Source organism: Papaver somniferum, chromosome 2 (assembly GCF_003573695.1).
Source record: "Papaver somniferum cultivar HN1 chromosome 2, ASM357369v1, whole genome shotgun sequence".
Taxonomy (NCBI): Eukaryota; Viridiplantae; Streptophyta; class Magnoliopsida; order Ranunculales; family Papaveraceae; genus Papaver; species Papaver somniferum.
This window is the reverse complement of record NC_039359.1, coordinates 213808201-213823494: the sequence shown is the minus strand read 5'-3', so window position 1 is coordinate 213823494 and position 15294 is coordinate 213808201. Positions and strand designations below refer to the sequence as shown.

Genomic DNA, 15294 nt, shown 5'->3' with positions numbered 1-15294 from the left:
TGCCATACGAAGGTTTTCCCAATCAGAATTTAGGTTTTGAAGCCTAGATTCTTTTTCACAGGTATTCCCTTCAAATACGGTTTTTAAGATATCCCAGGCTTCTTTGGACTTCGTTCAGTAGTCACATGATGATGAAGATATGGGATAATGGCATGTATGATAACATTTAAGCCGTCAGAATTTTTCTTTGCAGCAAGGATTTCTTCTGTCTACCAATATCCTTAGGTTTAGATACATCGCCTTCTGTATTAACTGGAGGATCATAGCCATTAACAACACGTACCCATGTTTGAAAATCACGAGATTGAAGAAAATCACGCATAGAGATTTTCCACCACAAGTTGTTTGAGCCATCGAAGACTGGTGTTACGTTTATGGAGATAGAATTTCTGTCTATAGAGTCAGATCGCTACAAACACAAACTTATAAGGTCTTTAAACGTGTTTGCCTGCTCTGATACCAATAGAAAAACTGGGGGTCTAACAACCTCACCCAATATTTCGCTTACACTACACCATTTTAAGGTATTAGCAATATGCTGTAGATGTTGCTAAATGGGGTCGAACAGGCTTTTGCCGTTGTTAAACACGGTGTCGCAATTTTTAGCAACGACATGAGCTCTGTTGCTAATCCCTGTCAGCAACGGCAATTCGCAACGGCGCCTGTCGTTGTGAAAATTTTTATTCACAACAGCTGGTTGTTGTTTCTAATCTTTTGCTAATTACAGGAATACCCTTACCCGGAACTAGATACTGTTGGTTCTGGTTCTAATTTATTGGTTCTGGTTTTAATTTAGCAACAAAGTTCCTACGTTGCTAATCTTTTGCAACCACAAAAAGAAGAAGATCAAGTCTATGTTTATTGACCTAGTCAAAATTCATTTCCCCACATTTCCCCTCCTGCAATTACCCAGTTCCCATATTCAACATCCACACATATATACAAACTAGAATGGCCATACAAAATTGTATTTGTGATACACTAACTACAATGGCCATAAAAACCGTATTGTTGAGAATCACCACCACATGATATTATTATAAAAGAAAGGATTCTTCAATTCATACAAATGTACACAAGTAAACTGTATTGTTGAGAACCTAAAATTTTGTGACTGACATACAATATTCCACCCATGTTGATGTTCATAAATGGATGGGTAACCTAGTTTGTGTCAACTGACAGAGGCATTGGAAAACATGGAAAGAAAGACTAAAATATCACCAGAAGTATCACGAGACTCCGCTTGCTTAAACAATTTCCTCCACAAATCATAGGTTGATTCAGCTGCTGTTACAGTATCACTAGACTTCTGCTTTTTGACTTTAGCCCAAATACCTACATAATAACCAATTTGAAGTTTCAGTACTGAGGTCTCGAAAACAAACAACACTGTATTCATAAAAACAATATAATCACTTTCTTTTATATTGATCAGGACCGAACAACTTCAATCAAATACTACTGCTGATAACTTACAGCATCGACAAATGGATCAAACGTTTCTTCAGTTAGGTATGCCAAAGTTGTTCCAGAATCAACAATGGTTCCTCGACTGTTTGATGTTGAGAAAACAGCTAGATTAATAGGCACCAGTTGCCAATTGATAGCAATACTTCGCAAATTCAAGTTATAGTGAGGCCTGCAGAATTGAAAAGAGAGATCAATCATACTTTCCGTAAAAATAACATAAATATAACTAAACTCTTCGAAAGAAACTCCATAGTTAATTGGCAGTTCAGCTATATAATAGATTCTTGGTCTAACTGAAACCAAAATAGTTGCTCAGATTTCATAAGAATAGAAGAAGATAGGCTGAAAAAGAAGACAAGCTGAAAAAGAACTTACGACACAAAAAAAAGAAGGAAATAGAGTTCACGTTCGAACACTAAAACGAGTGATAGATATTCCATGTAGAAAAGCTATGAAAGAAACGTAAAAAACGAAAGACATGTTGCTTTAGAGTTACATTAATATACAATCAAGCACACTTTAAGCAATTTACGGAAGCTGAAACCTACAAAACAATAAATTGAAGGATACCAGGCTATGCTCAAGTTAGAGTAAAGAATCAAGCTTACCTTGTTTATATAAAGAGCCTCCACCATTTTCGCGGATCTGGCACCACACCAGGCAACTAATAATCTAAATAAACCAGTATCTAGTAAGGATCAGTACCATTAGGGTTAGTTGCAATTCAGATTCTCAACATACATCATAATTCAACATGTTAAAACGATTACTTACAGCAAACCATAGAAGTTGACATGATTTATAACCACCGGAATCTCTAACAAGCAAGATACAGATAATCACTGCAAAACAGCATAACACATAATTCAAAACCCTCAAGAGTCCTTCAAGAGCAATATTGAACAATACAAAAAAAAAAGATTCCTTCTGAATATCATCTCTTAAAACATGCTTTGGTGTACAAGTATTTGTTCCTGTTAACAAAGCAAAGTAAGAACATGAATAACGTTGAGATGTTTTCTGTGTAAAAAAATCTAACGAATTTCCAAAATGTCAATTCAACTACCAGACATTCTACCCTTTTACTTTCATCCATATCAGCCTTGTTTTCCACGAGAATCTTGTTGACATTGTCAGATGCATGCTGTTCAATGCTTCTGATCCAGTTTCTGATATTTGGTGATGCAAAAACAATTTTTTTTAACAGCTAATAGCCGAGGTAAGGGAATGAAGTCTACACCGTAATGATGTAACCTCATTGTGCTCAAGCAAGAGATGCAACCACCTCTTGGATCCAAAGATTCGTACTATACTAAGGAAAAATAATCCAATAGGTACAAATCGTGTGGTCCACAGGCTGTTAGCAAATCATTGTTTTCAGTAAAGAATACGAATATCATTATGATTTCTGAAAAGCAAATCCAGCTATAAAAATTGTAAATATATGCAAAAATAGGAGTGGGAAAGTATTGTTAAAAGAGGATTCGTCGGTAACATCATACACCAACAAAATGCCCATGACTCCTCGGTAGTAAGATGCACAGGAAAAAGATAACTCTTTAAGTGAAGTTGTTCAAAATTTGCAAAAAGTGAAGGCTCAAAACATAATAACCGGTATTAAATAGGAGTTGATTAAATGTCATAAGACCTAACAGATTCTGGAGACTCTACTCTCCAGAATAGGGTATGTTTAAGCTAAGACGTCCAAAAATAAGCTTCATGTAATACATGTCCGCAATTTATAAATCTCGGTGGCCTGAAACTGTAGTAGGAATATGAATTTAGTGATGAAAGTGCAATTTCATCGAAATCAGACCCTTGCCGTTTAGAAATGCGAAATGACAAAAGTACAAGTGAGAGTTAGTATAAGTAGCGTCATTTCGCAACAAGCATATGGTGATTTTATGCTTGAAATAACTTACTCAATAAAGATTCATTTTATGTATCAAGTGTTAAACCAAACTCACACTTACACGAACTGTGTTTGGACATTGTGTCAGTATCAAGCACTTTCCAAACACTAGCTATGCAGTAGCTAAGCCATACACACACCAAACAAAAATGCTTATCCATTCCATCGTCGATAGCGTTAAGATTTACCGCCAACATTTTTAAAAACATTACTATTAGACCATACAAGAACGGCAGCACTAGTTTTCACATTTAACAGTGAATGGCTTGTCATACAAGTGCTAGATTAATGTAGTGGCTATCCTATCAATGAAAAACCATGTATCAATGCCAGCTTGTCAAATTAAATGATAACATGAAAATCAACAGATATCATGGAATACACAGAGCTTTATAATCTAAAAGATAGGGGTAGGTCAAAGTGACAAGCTTTACTTTTTATTGTCATATGCATAAACAAACTTAAATGCACTTACGGACTAATTTCAAATAAGACTACAGTCATTTTCTACCATATTAGCTAGCTCATATGAAACCAAGAGTTACTTAAAGTATTGGTCGCTAAATTTTAAAGCTCCATACTTATGTACGGACTAAGAACATCTGTGAAATCAATGGTTTGCATGATACCATTAAATTAAGAACTGGAAAAACACCAACATAAATTTCATAAGTATAGTGGATACATATAATGCTGGTTCTTAATATCTATTATTCCAACTAAAGTTACCGATAGTCAACAGCTACTCACGGCATCGAACTACCACAAATTAATATAAAATTTGCAAACAGAAAACATTATCTATATACAGAAGAGTTCTGATCAAACTTAATATTTTAGCCTTCAGCTAACAACGAAGTTAAATAAAGCAAAGATGGGATTGTCATTTTACCTCTTCATCAAACAAATTGCAGGCATAAGCTCATATAAGGACTCACGTGAACCATATGGCATTATTATTAAAGAACTGAATCCAAAATCAAATGAATGTTAAAATAACCAACCTTGAAGCTACTAGTTGATTATCTCCAAACCACCAAACAACTTTGAGATTACTCTTGGAACTATGACCGTTTTCGGCGACAATGCACATTTCTTTTCCTTCACCACCACCTTGATCCAGTGGAAGCTGAAATGAATTCATGTATCAAAAGAAAAAAATCTCTATAAACGAACAATGAAATGAAAGCACGATAAAACCTTACTTGACAAGTGACATATAAGGTGTGACACAACTGAGTCTTTCCAGAGCGGAATCCACCATACAATTCAGCAATAGAACCGGTCTCGATCCCTCCTGTTAGATGCTTAACCATGTAAGTTTTCAAAAAGTATCGAAACACGACAGTCTATATAGCCATAATCTACTAGTATTACCTTCTAAAACCTTGTCAAGTTCTCTTGATCCTGATGTTACCTGAATGATCTCTTGCCTTTGTGCATGAAGCTGACTAGCACTAGTAAAACCCAATGGAACCAATTTTGTCGCTGCTTCGAGGATCTTATCAACTTTAGCATCACTAATTCCTTTGATTAGAAGTAATCCTTTCGGAGGAGAGTATGCAACAGCTTCAACTGTGCATAGACTAGCATCTTTAAGCTTCTTTACATCAACTGAAGCTACCCCAGCTACCTTCAAAAACAACATAATCAAAACAAACCCCCAATGAGTGTAACCTTAAAAAACCATACTTTTTCAAGAAAATCCACAAATTACTCAAAACCTAAAGAATCAGAAAAATGCATTCTTTCGTAAAAATCCCCAAAATCAAAGAAAATCCTTTATTAATAATCAAGTAAAATAACACATCAAAACCCCTAAAATCCCGAAACGGAAGCACAAACCCAATGTGCAAAACATCAAGAAAATCCCCAAATTTAAGGATTTTTGTTGAGAAACAAACTAAACCCAGTAGCATAATGATAGTTAGCAATAATAAAAGAACAAACCTGGATGGAAAAAGTGTAGAAAATAAATCTAGTGTTTCGAGAGCGATTTGAAGAAAATTACTGAGGCTGTTCAATAGGGGAAGGGCCGTGAAGAATCTCTTCTTCTTCGATTATAATCTAAGCCTATTACCTGGTTGGATTTATTCAGAACAGAAACTCTTCTTCAGAGCAGATCGAGAAAGAGAGCGAAAAAATGGAGAAGGAAAGACTCTTTCAAGGGTGGAAAAAACATATAGAACACTTGACCAAACTTTGACTTGGGCGTAAAACCAAGTCATAGTGTTCCCGACCACACGCGCACTTCGCATACGTGAACACCTTGTGGTTGCTATTCGCAACAGAAACTCTGTGGTTGCGAAATTAGCAACAAAAATTTCATTTACAAAAGATTAGCAACGGAAATTTCGCAACGACGCTTGTGTTGTTGCTACTCTGGGTTGCTAAAACTTAAAAATGGTGTAGTGTTAGCAATATGTATGGACTAACTCCAATATACTTTCAAGAGAGTCAACTAGACAGTCAGACTCAATCTTAAGAAAAGTATATCAAGGAGTTATATCTCAATTTCTCAATTCAATACTTAGTCAAGCAAATAGCAATCTGTGAGTCTAATTGAATACAAGAGAAATTAACTTGAATGGTACCAAAGACCAATGTTCAAGTATCAATCAATTTCAATCAACAACCAAATGTTGGATTTTCCAATTGATTGATTCAATGCACAACCTGTGATATTTCAATTATATAACAAAATATAATGCGGAAAAGAAATAAAACAGACACCAGAAGTTTTGTTAACGACGAAACCCCAAATGCAGAAAAACCACGGGGACCTAGTCCAGATTGAACACACACTGTATTAAGCCGCTACAGACACTAGCCTACTACAAACTAACTTCGGTCTGGACTGTAGTTGAACCCCAATCAATCTCACACTGATCCAAGGTACATTTGCACTCCTTACGCCTTTGATCCTAGCAGGATACTACGTACTTGATTCCCTTAGATGATCTCACCCACAACTAAGAGTTGCTACAACCCAAATTCGAAGACTTTAATATACAAATCTGTATCACACAAAAAAGTCTACAAGAATAGATAAATCTGTCTCCTACAGAAATACCTACGACTTTTTTTCTCCGTCTTTTGATAAATCAAGGTGAACATGAACCAATTGATAACGCGAACTTATATTCCCGAAGAACAACCTAGAATTATCAATCACCTCACAATAATCTTAATCGACTATCGAAACAAGATATTGCGGAATCATAAACAATGAGACGAAGATGTTTGTGACTACTTTTCTATCTTTCCTATCGGATAAATTAATCTCAAGCCAATTTTACAATTATACTCAATACGATAGAAACAACAAGATCAGATCACGCAACTACAAAGAAAATAGTTGGATCTGGCTTCACAATCCCAATGAAGTCTTCAAGTAGTTAACCTTCAGGGTCTCGGTAGAAACCTAAGGTTAAAGAAGAATCGACTCTAGCTTATACAACTAGTATCACACAGGAGTTGTGGGGATTAGGTTTCCCAGTTGCTAGAGTTCTCCCTTATATAGTCTTCAAATTAGGGTTTGCAATCAATGCTACCTTGGTAACAAAGCATCCAATATTCACCATTATATGAAAACGTAATTAGATTCAAGTTAATATCTTTCAACCGTTAGATAAAACTTAGCTTGTTATACACAAATGAAATGCACGTTCATATAGGTTTGTGTAACCGTACCTAAACGTGTGCGACTAGTTGGTTCAACAGTAGTTAACCAAATGGTTAGCCATATGAGCACTTTCATATCAACCATATTCATCTTCACCATAACTACTTCAAATGACTCAAAAGAACTAGTTAGAGAGTTGTTCAATTGCTTAGATCTTATAGAAGTATACAAGACAAAATCGAAGCAAAATCGATTTTGATTCACTCGAATCGATTCATGAACATTATAGCTACGGTTTGCAAATTGCATTCCTTATTATATAAATGTTTTAGTTCATGAATAAACCGATTTTAGAAAGTAACACACTTAAGTATGCATACGGGTACACGTACTTAAGTAACCAGATTTGAGTTTGTTTTGGTTTTCAAACTCAACAGAAAATCACGGACATGAACTTTCCGCCAGTATGCGTACGGGTACGCATACTTAGGTAACCGGATTGATTTGGTTTTGATTTCCAAACTTAGCATAAATTCACGGTCGTGAACTTCCGCCAGTATGCGTACAAGTATGAATACATTTGGTTCACGGGTACGCATATTTACCCAGTATCTATCAACCATTTAGTACACACACAAGTATGCATACATTTGGTTCACGGTTTTGGACTTAAACACTAATGTGCGAACACGCTATATGCTTATATCCAAAGATGGTTGCATATTCTAAACTCTCATTTCAATAATTAAAACATTCTTAGAGGATGTTAAATAGAGGTTATTCACACACTATTTTTCATCAAAGCAATTTTCAAGATATTGAAATAATCAACATGACTTTCGTCACTTATAAACATGAACTTGGCCAAAGAGAAATCTTACCAACACATATTTCGAGAAATAGATAAGCGAGATAAACTCGGCTCGAAATAGCAAATGTGAAGTCTATATAGCAATACGACTTTTGTCTCGAGATAGGAGATAGAGTAGATAGACTTTTGAGTGATAGATAAGCTCAAGTATCCACATACCTTTTAGTCGCTGCCACCAGTTCCTTGAGTAGTTTTTCGTCTTTGTATGATGAACACTGTGGAGTATAGAGCTCAACTACACTTTCTGTCCTAATACGAGACTTAGCTATAAGTAGACTAGAAATCAACACTTATAGTTTTGGAAACTAAACTTGACAAACAATCTTGAGATAACAACGCTTGCGAGTTCGGCCGAGCAGTGCTCTAACACCATTGCTTACTAGTTTGTTGATGAATTACTCTTTTTTGATGAATCAGTTCATTTCTCTCAAGATGCCAATAATTATAATGCTTTTAAATAGATATGGCTAATTGATCTAGAGAGGTGCATTTATCTTCAAAACTCCTGTTACTCCTCTCCTTTCATATGAACCATCATTTTGTTGCTGCTAATGTCATTATAATCGAGTTTTCATTTCCTTTCATCCACTTATTATACATTGATAGAAAGGATCTTATCTTGATTATAATTTGAGTTAGTAATTACTCTCTGAGACATTAGAGTAATTTTCCATACTTCTTATGCATATGCACATTCAAAGAACAAATGATAAGATTTTTCAGGCACCATCTGACAAAAAACACAGTTAGTTTCCACATCAAGAATTAAGCCCATATTTTGTCTTGTTGGTAAAATGTCTTACAAACATTTCCACACAAAAAGTTTGATTTTTTTGTGATGTATCCATGTTCCAAATTCCCCATTAGAATTTTTTCTATTCTGAAACAATTTGAGATGAAAGATTCTGCGGTTTCAAATATGGAGACTTTACAGAGAATTTTCCATTTGTAAGTGTCCATCTCAATATATCTTTCTTTAAGATCCCATCCTTAGAAGGATAAAATCTTATGTTCTGTATGTGAGATACAATAGAACTAGGAAATAAAGATTGTAATAGGTTTGAGTTCCACTTCAAAGTAACTAGGTTTATTAACTCGGATACAAGTGTCAAATTGTTGTTTGTTTGGGAAATGTTGTCTGCTAGAACATATTTTTTCCCTGGAATCCATATATTCTCTCAAATGTTAACAGATGATCCCATCCCCTACCACTCATATGCTAAATCGTTTGATGTGGTAAATTCCTTGTAGGATGCACTTTCAAATCCATGAAGAACTATATTCTTTTTGAGAAAGTAAAGCCCATGACTTTTGTAAATGAGTACTTACCTTATAATATTTTAGCTCATAACTCATCCGGTTAGCTATTTAATCTCCAAGCTATTCTGCATATCATAGCTTGATTGAATTTGCCAGCCTCTCTAAAACCTATCTCCCTAATTCAAAAGGTCTACAAAGAAAATCAAAAGATTTTATGTAAATACCTTTAAGTTTGACTTTTTACCCCACCAAAAATCTCGCTGAACCGCATTCATTTTTCTTGTTATTGTTTTGGGTAAATTAAAGCTGGCGCACCAGAAAGGACTACCTTGTTAAGTACCATTCTACTTGGTTGTGATAAAGTTTTGCTTATCATGTCTTTAACTTTATTCGCCATTTTATCTATTATATGGGGGGACTTGACTTAGTGTCAGTTGGTCCGTAAGTTGGCCAGTCTCGGTCGGTGAGTGAAAATGTTGTTTGGGGGAAACAAATATATTTAGGTTTTCCCTATTTCCCATCCCCTTCACAATCTCTAAAATCAATTTACTTTTCAATTCTGATTTTTCATGTGTACCACCCATAAAAGTCAATTTGACTTTGACTATGAACATTACCATTTTTATTTGTCTTCTTCTTCATTAATCCATCTTTATCATTAGGAAAAGGACATATTAATTAATCAGCGATTGATTGGTAAATGGAAGATTCCATCATTGAAGAACTAAGAAAGTATATCTCAACCCTTGTTCAATTGTGTTATGTTAATACTATTGAAAACTATTATTATTATTTTATTTATTTTTCCAGATTGAAAACTATTTTCCAAACAAGGTTTAGAGGTGATTAATTAAGGTTTAGAAGTGATTAACTTAATTAATCACATGAGCAGGGCAGCCTTAAAAATTTGATCATGGTTATTGTAATAGCAATAATCGCACTTGAATTGCTTGTATATATGCCAAAAACAAGCTAATCTAATCACACATACAGTAGGATTTACTTATATGCCAAAACGTGTTAATCAAATCACACAAACTCTACCTAACTAAAAATCAGTGTATGATTCATTCAGTACATTGTAAATCGGTAATACAGTACCCATATGGTCCAATTAGTTTTAAGTGATTTGATGCCCTTGTCTCTCTTGTCCACCATTTTTAATACCCGGCGTAAGTGCACACCAAACTTTTTAATATCTTTACTCAAAGTGGTGATGAATTATGGGGATGGAGCAGAAGAAAAAGATAATGGCTGGTGGTGTGGTGGTGTAGATGGAGAACGAAACCTGATCGGTTTCTTAGGATTTTGTTGTTGTTGTTTTGTTTAGTTGTATGGTAGATTTATTATTGGGTATAAATAAAAGTCAAAGGATGGTATTTAGGACATATGAAATCTTATATGGGTGGTACTTAGGATAACTGGGGATAGAAATTAGAGGGATGTGAAATAGCAAAAATGGGGATGGGAAATAGGGAAAACCTATATTTGTGCGTCTTTTTGGTGAGTGAAACTTCATGTTTGTTGCCCACCAAACTGCAAGGTAGTAATGACCCTTTGACTGAGTCCTGAGTAAAACATCCTTGAAATTATTCAACGGTCAAATGACAAAGCTTAGTTACAAGTCCCACTTCGTTAGGTTTCTAGGTAAATTTTATGAAACGATGGACTTCTCTGTTCATGCTAAGACTTCTGAGAGCAGCATTACAGTAGGAAAGGTCATAGATTCTGATAGTGAATTCTTTTCATGACCAGAATCTTGTTTGGTGGATATAACTGACAAACTAGTCATGTCCTGTGGTATTTTATATAGTCAATACTCTAGTCAATAATGTCAGCTTAATTAAATAAAAAATATCAGCCAATAATGTAAGGAACCCTCCAAAAAACACCGGTGAGCTGACCTGCAGGCTTGTGTTCTCAAGGACTTTCAAGCTTTATGTGAAAGTGAAATTGCAAACCTGAAGGATACAAAAAGAGAAAAAAAAAACTAGAATACCAGAGAGAGCATGGAAGGAATTCAATGGACTTTACTTTCAATATTTGTTGGAGTACTGATAATATGGAAGAGATGGTTTACGAAGACCATGGAATTGCCACCAGGGCCACGGAAGTTACCGGTTATCGGCAACCTGCACCAACTAAACAAAGGTGGGGAACTAGTTCATGTGACTCTAGCAAAAATGGCTCAAGAACATGGAAAAATCATGACAGTCTGGTTCGGGGGTAAACAGCCATCGATCGTGGTGAGCCACCACGAAGCAGCGTGGGAGGTTCTGGTGACTAAAGCTTCGGATTTTTCTTCAAGAACGCTTCCGTATATGTCAAAGTTCAGCAGTGCAGATTGGCATACTCTTGCAACATGTAATCTTGGTCCGTTTTGGCAAAATCTAAGAAAATGTCTACAAACTACAACTCTTAATCCTCATACTTTTTCTGCACAAGTTCATTTGCAAGAGAAAGATATTTCAAATTTGATTCTTACCTTCAAAGAAGAAGCTTCTTTGAATGGCGGAATGGTCCCACTTCAAAGAACCACGATTCAGCTCATCGGACGATTCTGTTTTGGAGTCGAATTTGAAGATAAAGATGGGTTTGTAGAAAACATAGATGCCGTGATGGAGGAGACTATTAGACTAAGTGGACATGCTCGTTTAGTAGATGTGTTCGAATTCACTCGATACATACCTGGATTCAGGCTTCTCTTCAAAGAGGCATACGAATTGAAGCATAAAATAGAAGAAACTATCCGTCCGTATATTCGTCGATATAAATCATCAACAAACTGTTTCTTGCAGTTTCTCCTCAGCCAGGAGGATTACAGTGAAGAAGTAGTCATCTTCAACCTTTTCGAACAGTTCTTGCTTTCAACTGATAGCACCTCGAATGCAACTTCATGGGCACTCGCGTATTTGATACACGATGAGAAAATTCAACAAAAGGTCTACGCAGAAGTGCAGGAATTAACTGGAAATGGTCATTCAAGAGAAGAAATGATAACAGTTGAGGAAGTGAGCAAGTTATAGTATGTGAATGCAGTAGTAAAAGAGGTCTTGAGAATGAAACCAATCGCGCCATTAGCAGTACCGCATCAAGCAGTCTGCGACAGCAGCTTGATGGGAATGAAGGTGCGTAAAGGTACACCAGTTATGGTGAACATATATGCTGTACACTATGATCCAACTGTCTGGGTCGAACCGCAGAGGTTCATGCCAGAGAGGTTCTTGGGTGCTTTGAACGATGGTGGTGATAAAAACAAGGCAACTCTAGCCATGGAAAGGTCATTAATTGCGTTTGGTGCAGGGAGAAGAATATGTGCAGGAATGGATTTGGCTAAACTTCAAGTTGCTCTAACTCTGGCGAATTTGGTGAACAGTTTTCGCTGGTCATGTGTCAGTGAAGGGAAATTCCCTGACTTGACAGAGGATCTTTTCTTTATTTTAAGGATGAAGACACCTCTTGTTGCCCGTATAGTGCCTCGTTAGTCATTGTTTATCGTACCAGTTCAAAATCTCTACAAGTTCAATAATGTAGTACTCAACAAAATGTTCAAAAGATAATATTAAGTTTTAACCGAATCAAATTAATAGTGTACATGCAAAAAGAAAATACCATAAAGGCATAAACGAGTGCTCCAATCCGATATCGATAACTCATTAGAAAGCCTTCTTCTTAACCTCCTCCTCTTCTTCCTCTGGGGTGAAGTCATTCTTAATGTTGAAATATTTGCAAATCTTCTCTGGTGTCTTATCCTTGATCCCATCCGCAGCTTTCTGGCAAGTCAGTTCCAACAAGCTCTTGATATCCAAATAATTTGCAGCTAAGATATATTCAAACAGGGTATACTGACCGACTTTAACAAAAACAGCATCCCACTTGTCAAGATCTTCACGACGACCATTCCCTTCAGAGGTTTCAACGTGTTTCTTGCAATACGCAATAACTTTAGCCAACGTCTGGCTTTTCACGTTTGGTAAAGGTATAGCATTATCAGCACAACCATCTTCAATCATATGTTTAATGGTTCGAGATTGAAGAGCAACAGCTTCATCAACATCAAAAATTTCTCCATCACAACTCTTCAAGGTTATCTTTCTGTTTGTGATGTAGTGCAAGATATGGCAGAATCCTACTTGGAAGAAAGAGATCGACGAAAGAATATCTGTTAGCCATGCAGGAATATTTTCCTGTTTGTTATTTTTGTTAGGAAATAAGAGATATCTTGTAGAATTGACATGATATCATATTTGGTTAGGATTTCCTCTTTATTTGCATTAATCTTAAGAGATATTTGCATTAATATTAATTATGTCATAAGACCTATATATGCCTCGTCTGTAAGGAAAAAAGGCAGACTTTGAATAATCATACTCTTCCATTGAGAAGTTTTATCTAAGTGCGATTTCTTTCGTTTCCAGTACTAACATCCTACACCAGTTTGCAAGATCAAATAGCGTGTCTTGGTGTGTGGAAGTCTCCGCACTCCCGTTCCTTTTATACTTATCAAGAGACACCAGTCTGATTTGTGTCTAATAAGAATGAGAATGGGAATCCGAATACCAATTGGAACAAAATTATTGAAAATCTTCGGAAGATAATAGTACCAGTTATTGTTTCAGGGTTCATTTAAAAAACTTGCTCTAAATTATCAAAATAACAACATGAAAATTTCATTCTAACAATCAAATCAAATCAAGTAAATCAATAAAATAAAACAAAACACCAAACTACATTACTAGTAGTACTGACATTGATAATTCATTCGAAAGCCCAACCGTACTCCTTCATAATCTCAGCTTCTTCCTCTGGGGTGAAGTCCTTCTTAATGTAGAAATACTTGCGGATCTGCTCTGGTGTCTTACCCTTGATCGTATCTGCAACCTTCTGGGTAGTCAGCTCCAACAAGTCCTTGATGTTCAGATAATTTGCTGCTAAGATAAGATCGAACAGGATGTAGTCATTGACCTTAATAATAAACTCAGCATCCCAATTCTTAAGATCTTCTTCCACAGTATATCGACGCCGAGCATCTCCTTGAGGGGTTTCTTCGGCGTGTTTCTTGCAATACTCTATAACTTTAGCCAAGATATTGCTTCTTATGTTTGGTACAGGTATAGCATTATCAGCACAACCATCTTCAATCATATGCTTAATCGTGCCAGATTGAAGTGCAACAGCTTCTTCAACCTCAAAAGTTTCTCCATCAGAACTCATCAAGGTTACCATCTTCTTTGTGTCCGCCATGATCAAAAATAGTGTTTGTATCTCTTTGTGTGCGGCGGATGTCAAGAGACGCCACTTTTATTTGTGCACCACCGCCGCCTAATAAGGAATCTTCTAAACTATGCCCTAGCTCCTTAGAGAATAAGATCAGGAGTGAGAATTGGAATACCAATTTTAGCAACAAAAGGAAACTGAAAAGAGAATTATATATACGAGCCAGAAAGGAAAGTGACAGCAGAACCAAGCTCAGGCAGATGGAAACCCCCAAGGAGATCTTCTTGAAGGATTACAAGAAGCCTGATTACTACTTCGATGCAGTTGATCTGACGTTTTCTTTGGGTGAGGAGCACACAAATGTTTACCCAAGAATTGAAGCTGCTGCAGACTCTTCTCCACTGGTTTTAAACGGGGTGGGCGTTAAGCTAGTATCAATCAAAATTAATGGCAGGGAACCGAAGAAAGAAGAAGATTATCACCTGGATGCACGCCATCTGACAATCCTATCACCTCCAAGTACTGGAAAATTTACTTTGCAGATTGTCACAGAGATATGTCCTCAGAAAAACACATCACTGCAGGGACTGTATATATCTTCTGGAAATTTTGTTACACAATGTGAAGCTCAGGGTTTTACGAAGATAACATATTACCAGGATCGCCCTGACATCATGGCTAAGTTCACTTGCAGGGTTGAAGGCGATAAGGCGCTGTATCCAGTTTTTCTGTCGAATGGAAATCTGGTTGAGCAAGGAGACCTGGAGGATGGTATGGTCTTGAGTATGACTTGGATCTTTTCAACATTGTGGTCGTTCAGAATTTCAATGCAGGAGCTATGGAGAACAAGAGTTTGAATACATTCAATTCAGGGCTTGTTTTGGCATCACCTGAGACTGCTACAGATGGAGATTATGCTGCAATTCTAGGAGTTAT

The 15294-nt window shown here is 36.3% G+C and overlaps 5 protein-coding genes across 5 annotated transcripts; 2 read left to right on the top strand and 3 right to left on the bottom strand.

Annotated features, from left to right (window-relative positions):
* Positions 1 to 960: 960 nt before the first annotated feature.
* Positions 961 to 9538, bottom strand: LOC113352808 (DNA repair protein RAD51 homolog 1-like). Its single transcript, XM_026596579.1, has 9 exons — positions 9482 to 9538; positions 5397 to 5452; positions 4763 to 5019; positions 4591 to 4682; positions 4390 to 4514; positions 2248 to 2315; positions 2082 to 2161; positions 1480 to 1642; positions 961 to 1338 (listed from the first exon to the last, which is right to left on the bottom strand). Exons 1-6 carry the CDS (start codon positions 9536 to 9538, stop codon positions 2291 to 2293), a joined length of 612 nt encoding a protein of 203 aa, XP_026452364.1. The 3' UTR covers positions 961 to 1338; positions 1480 to 1642; positions 2082 to 2161; positions 2248 to 2290.
* Positions 9539 to 11130: 1592 nt separating this feature from the next.
* Positions 11131 to 12201, top strand: LOC113354523 ((S)-canadine synthase-like). Its single transcript, XM_026597835.1, has one exon. It carries the CDS (start codon positions 11151 to 11153, stop codon positions 12165 to 12167), a length of 1017 nt encoding a protein of 338 aa, XP_026453620.1. The 5' UTR covers positions 11131 to 11150; the 3' UTR covers positions 12168 to 12201.
* LOC113354525 (trifunctional (S)-stylopine synthase/(S)-nandinine synthase/(S)-canadine synthase-like) lies at positions 11259 to 12639 on the top strand. Its single transcript, XM_026597836.1, has one exon. It carries the CDS (start codon positions 12201 to 12203, stop codon positions 12624 to 12626), a length of 426 nt encoding a protein of 141 aa, XP_026453621.1. The 5' UTR covers positions 11259 to 12200; the 3' UTR covers positions 12627 to 12639.
* Positions 12640 to 12797: 158 nt separating this feature from the next.
* LOC113352807 (SKP1-like protein 1B) lies at positions 12798 to 13520 on the bottom strand. Its single transcript, XM_026596578.1, has 2 exons — positions 13513 to 13520; positions 12798 to 13236 (listed from the first exon to the last, which is right to left on the bottom strand). The coding sequence occupies exons 1-2, from the start codon at positions 13518 to 13520 to the stop codon at positions 12798 to 12800; spliced, it is 447 nt and encodes a 148-aa protein (XP_026452363.1).
* A 235-nt stretch (positions 13521 to 13755) lies between these two features.
* On the bottom strand, positions 13756 to 14391 carry LOC113354522 (SKP1-like protein 4). Its single transcript, XM_026597834.1, has one exon. The coding sequence runs from the start codon at positions 14383 to 14385 to the stop codon at positions 13900 to 13902; it is 486 nt and encodes a 161-aa protein (XP_026453619.1). The 5' UTR covers positions 14386 to 14391; the 3' UTR covers positions 13756 to 13899.
* Positions 14392 to 15294: the final 903 nt, after the last annotated feature.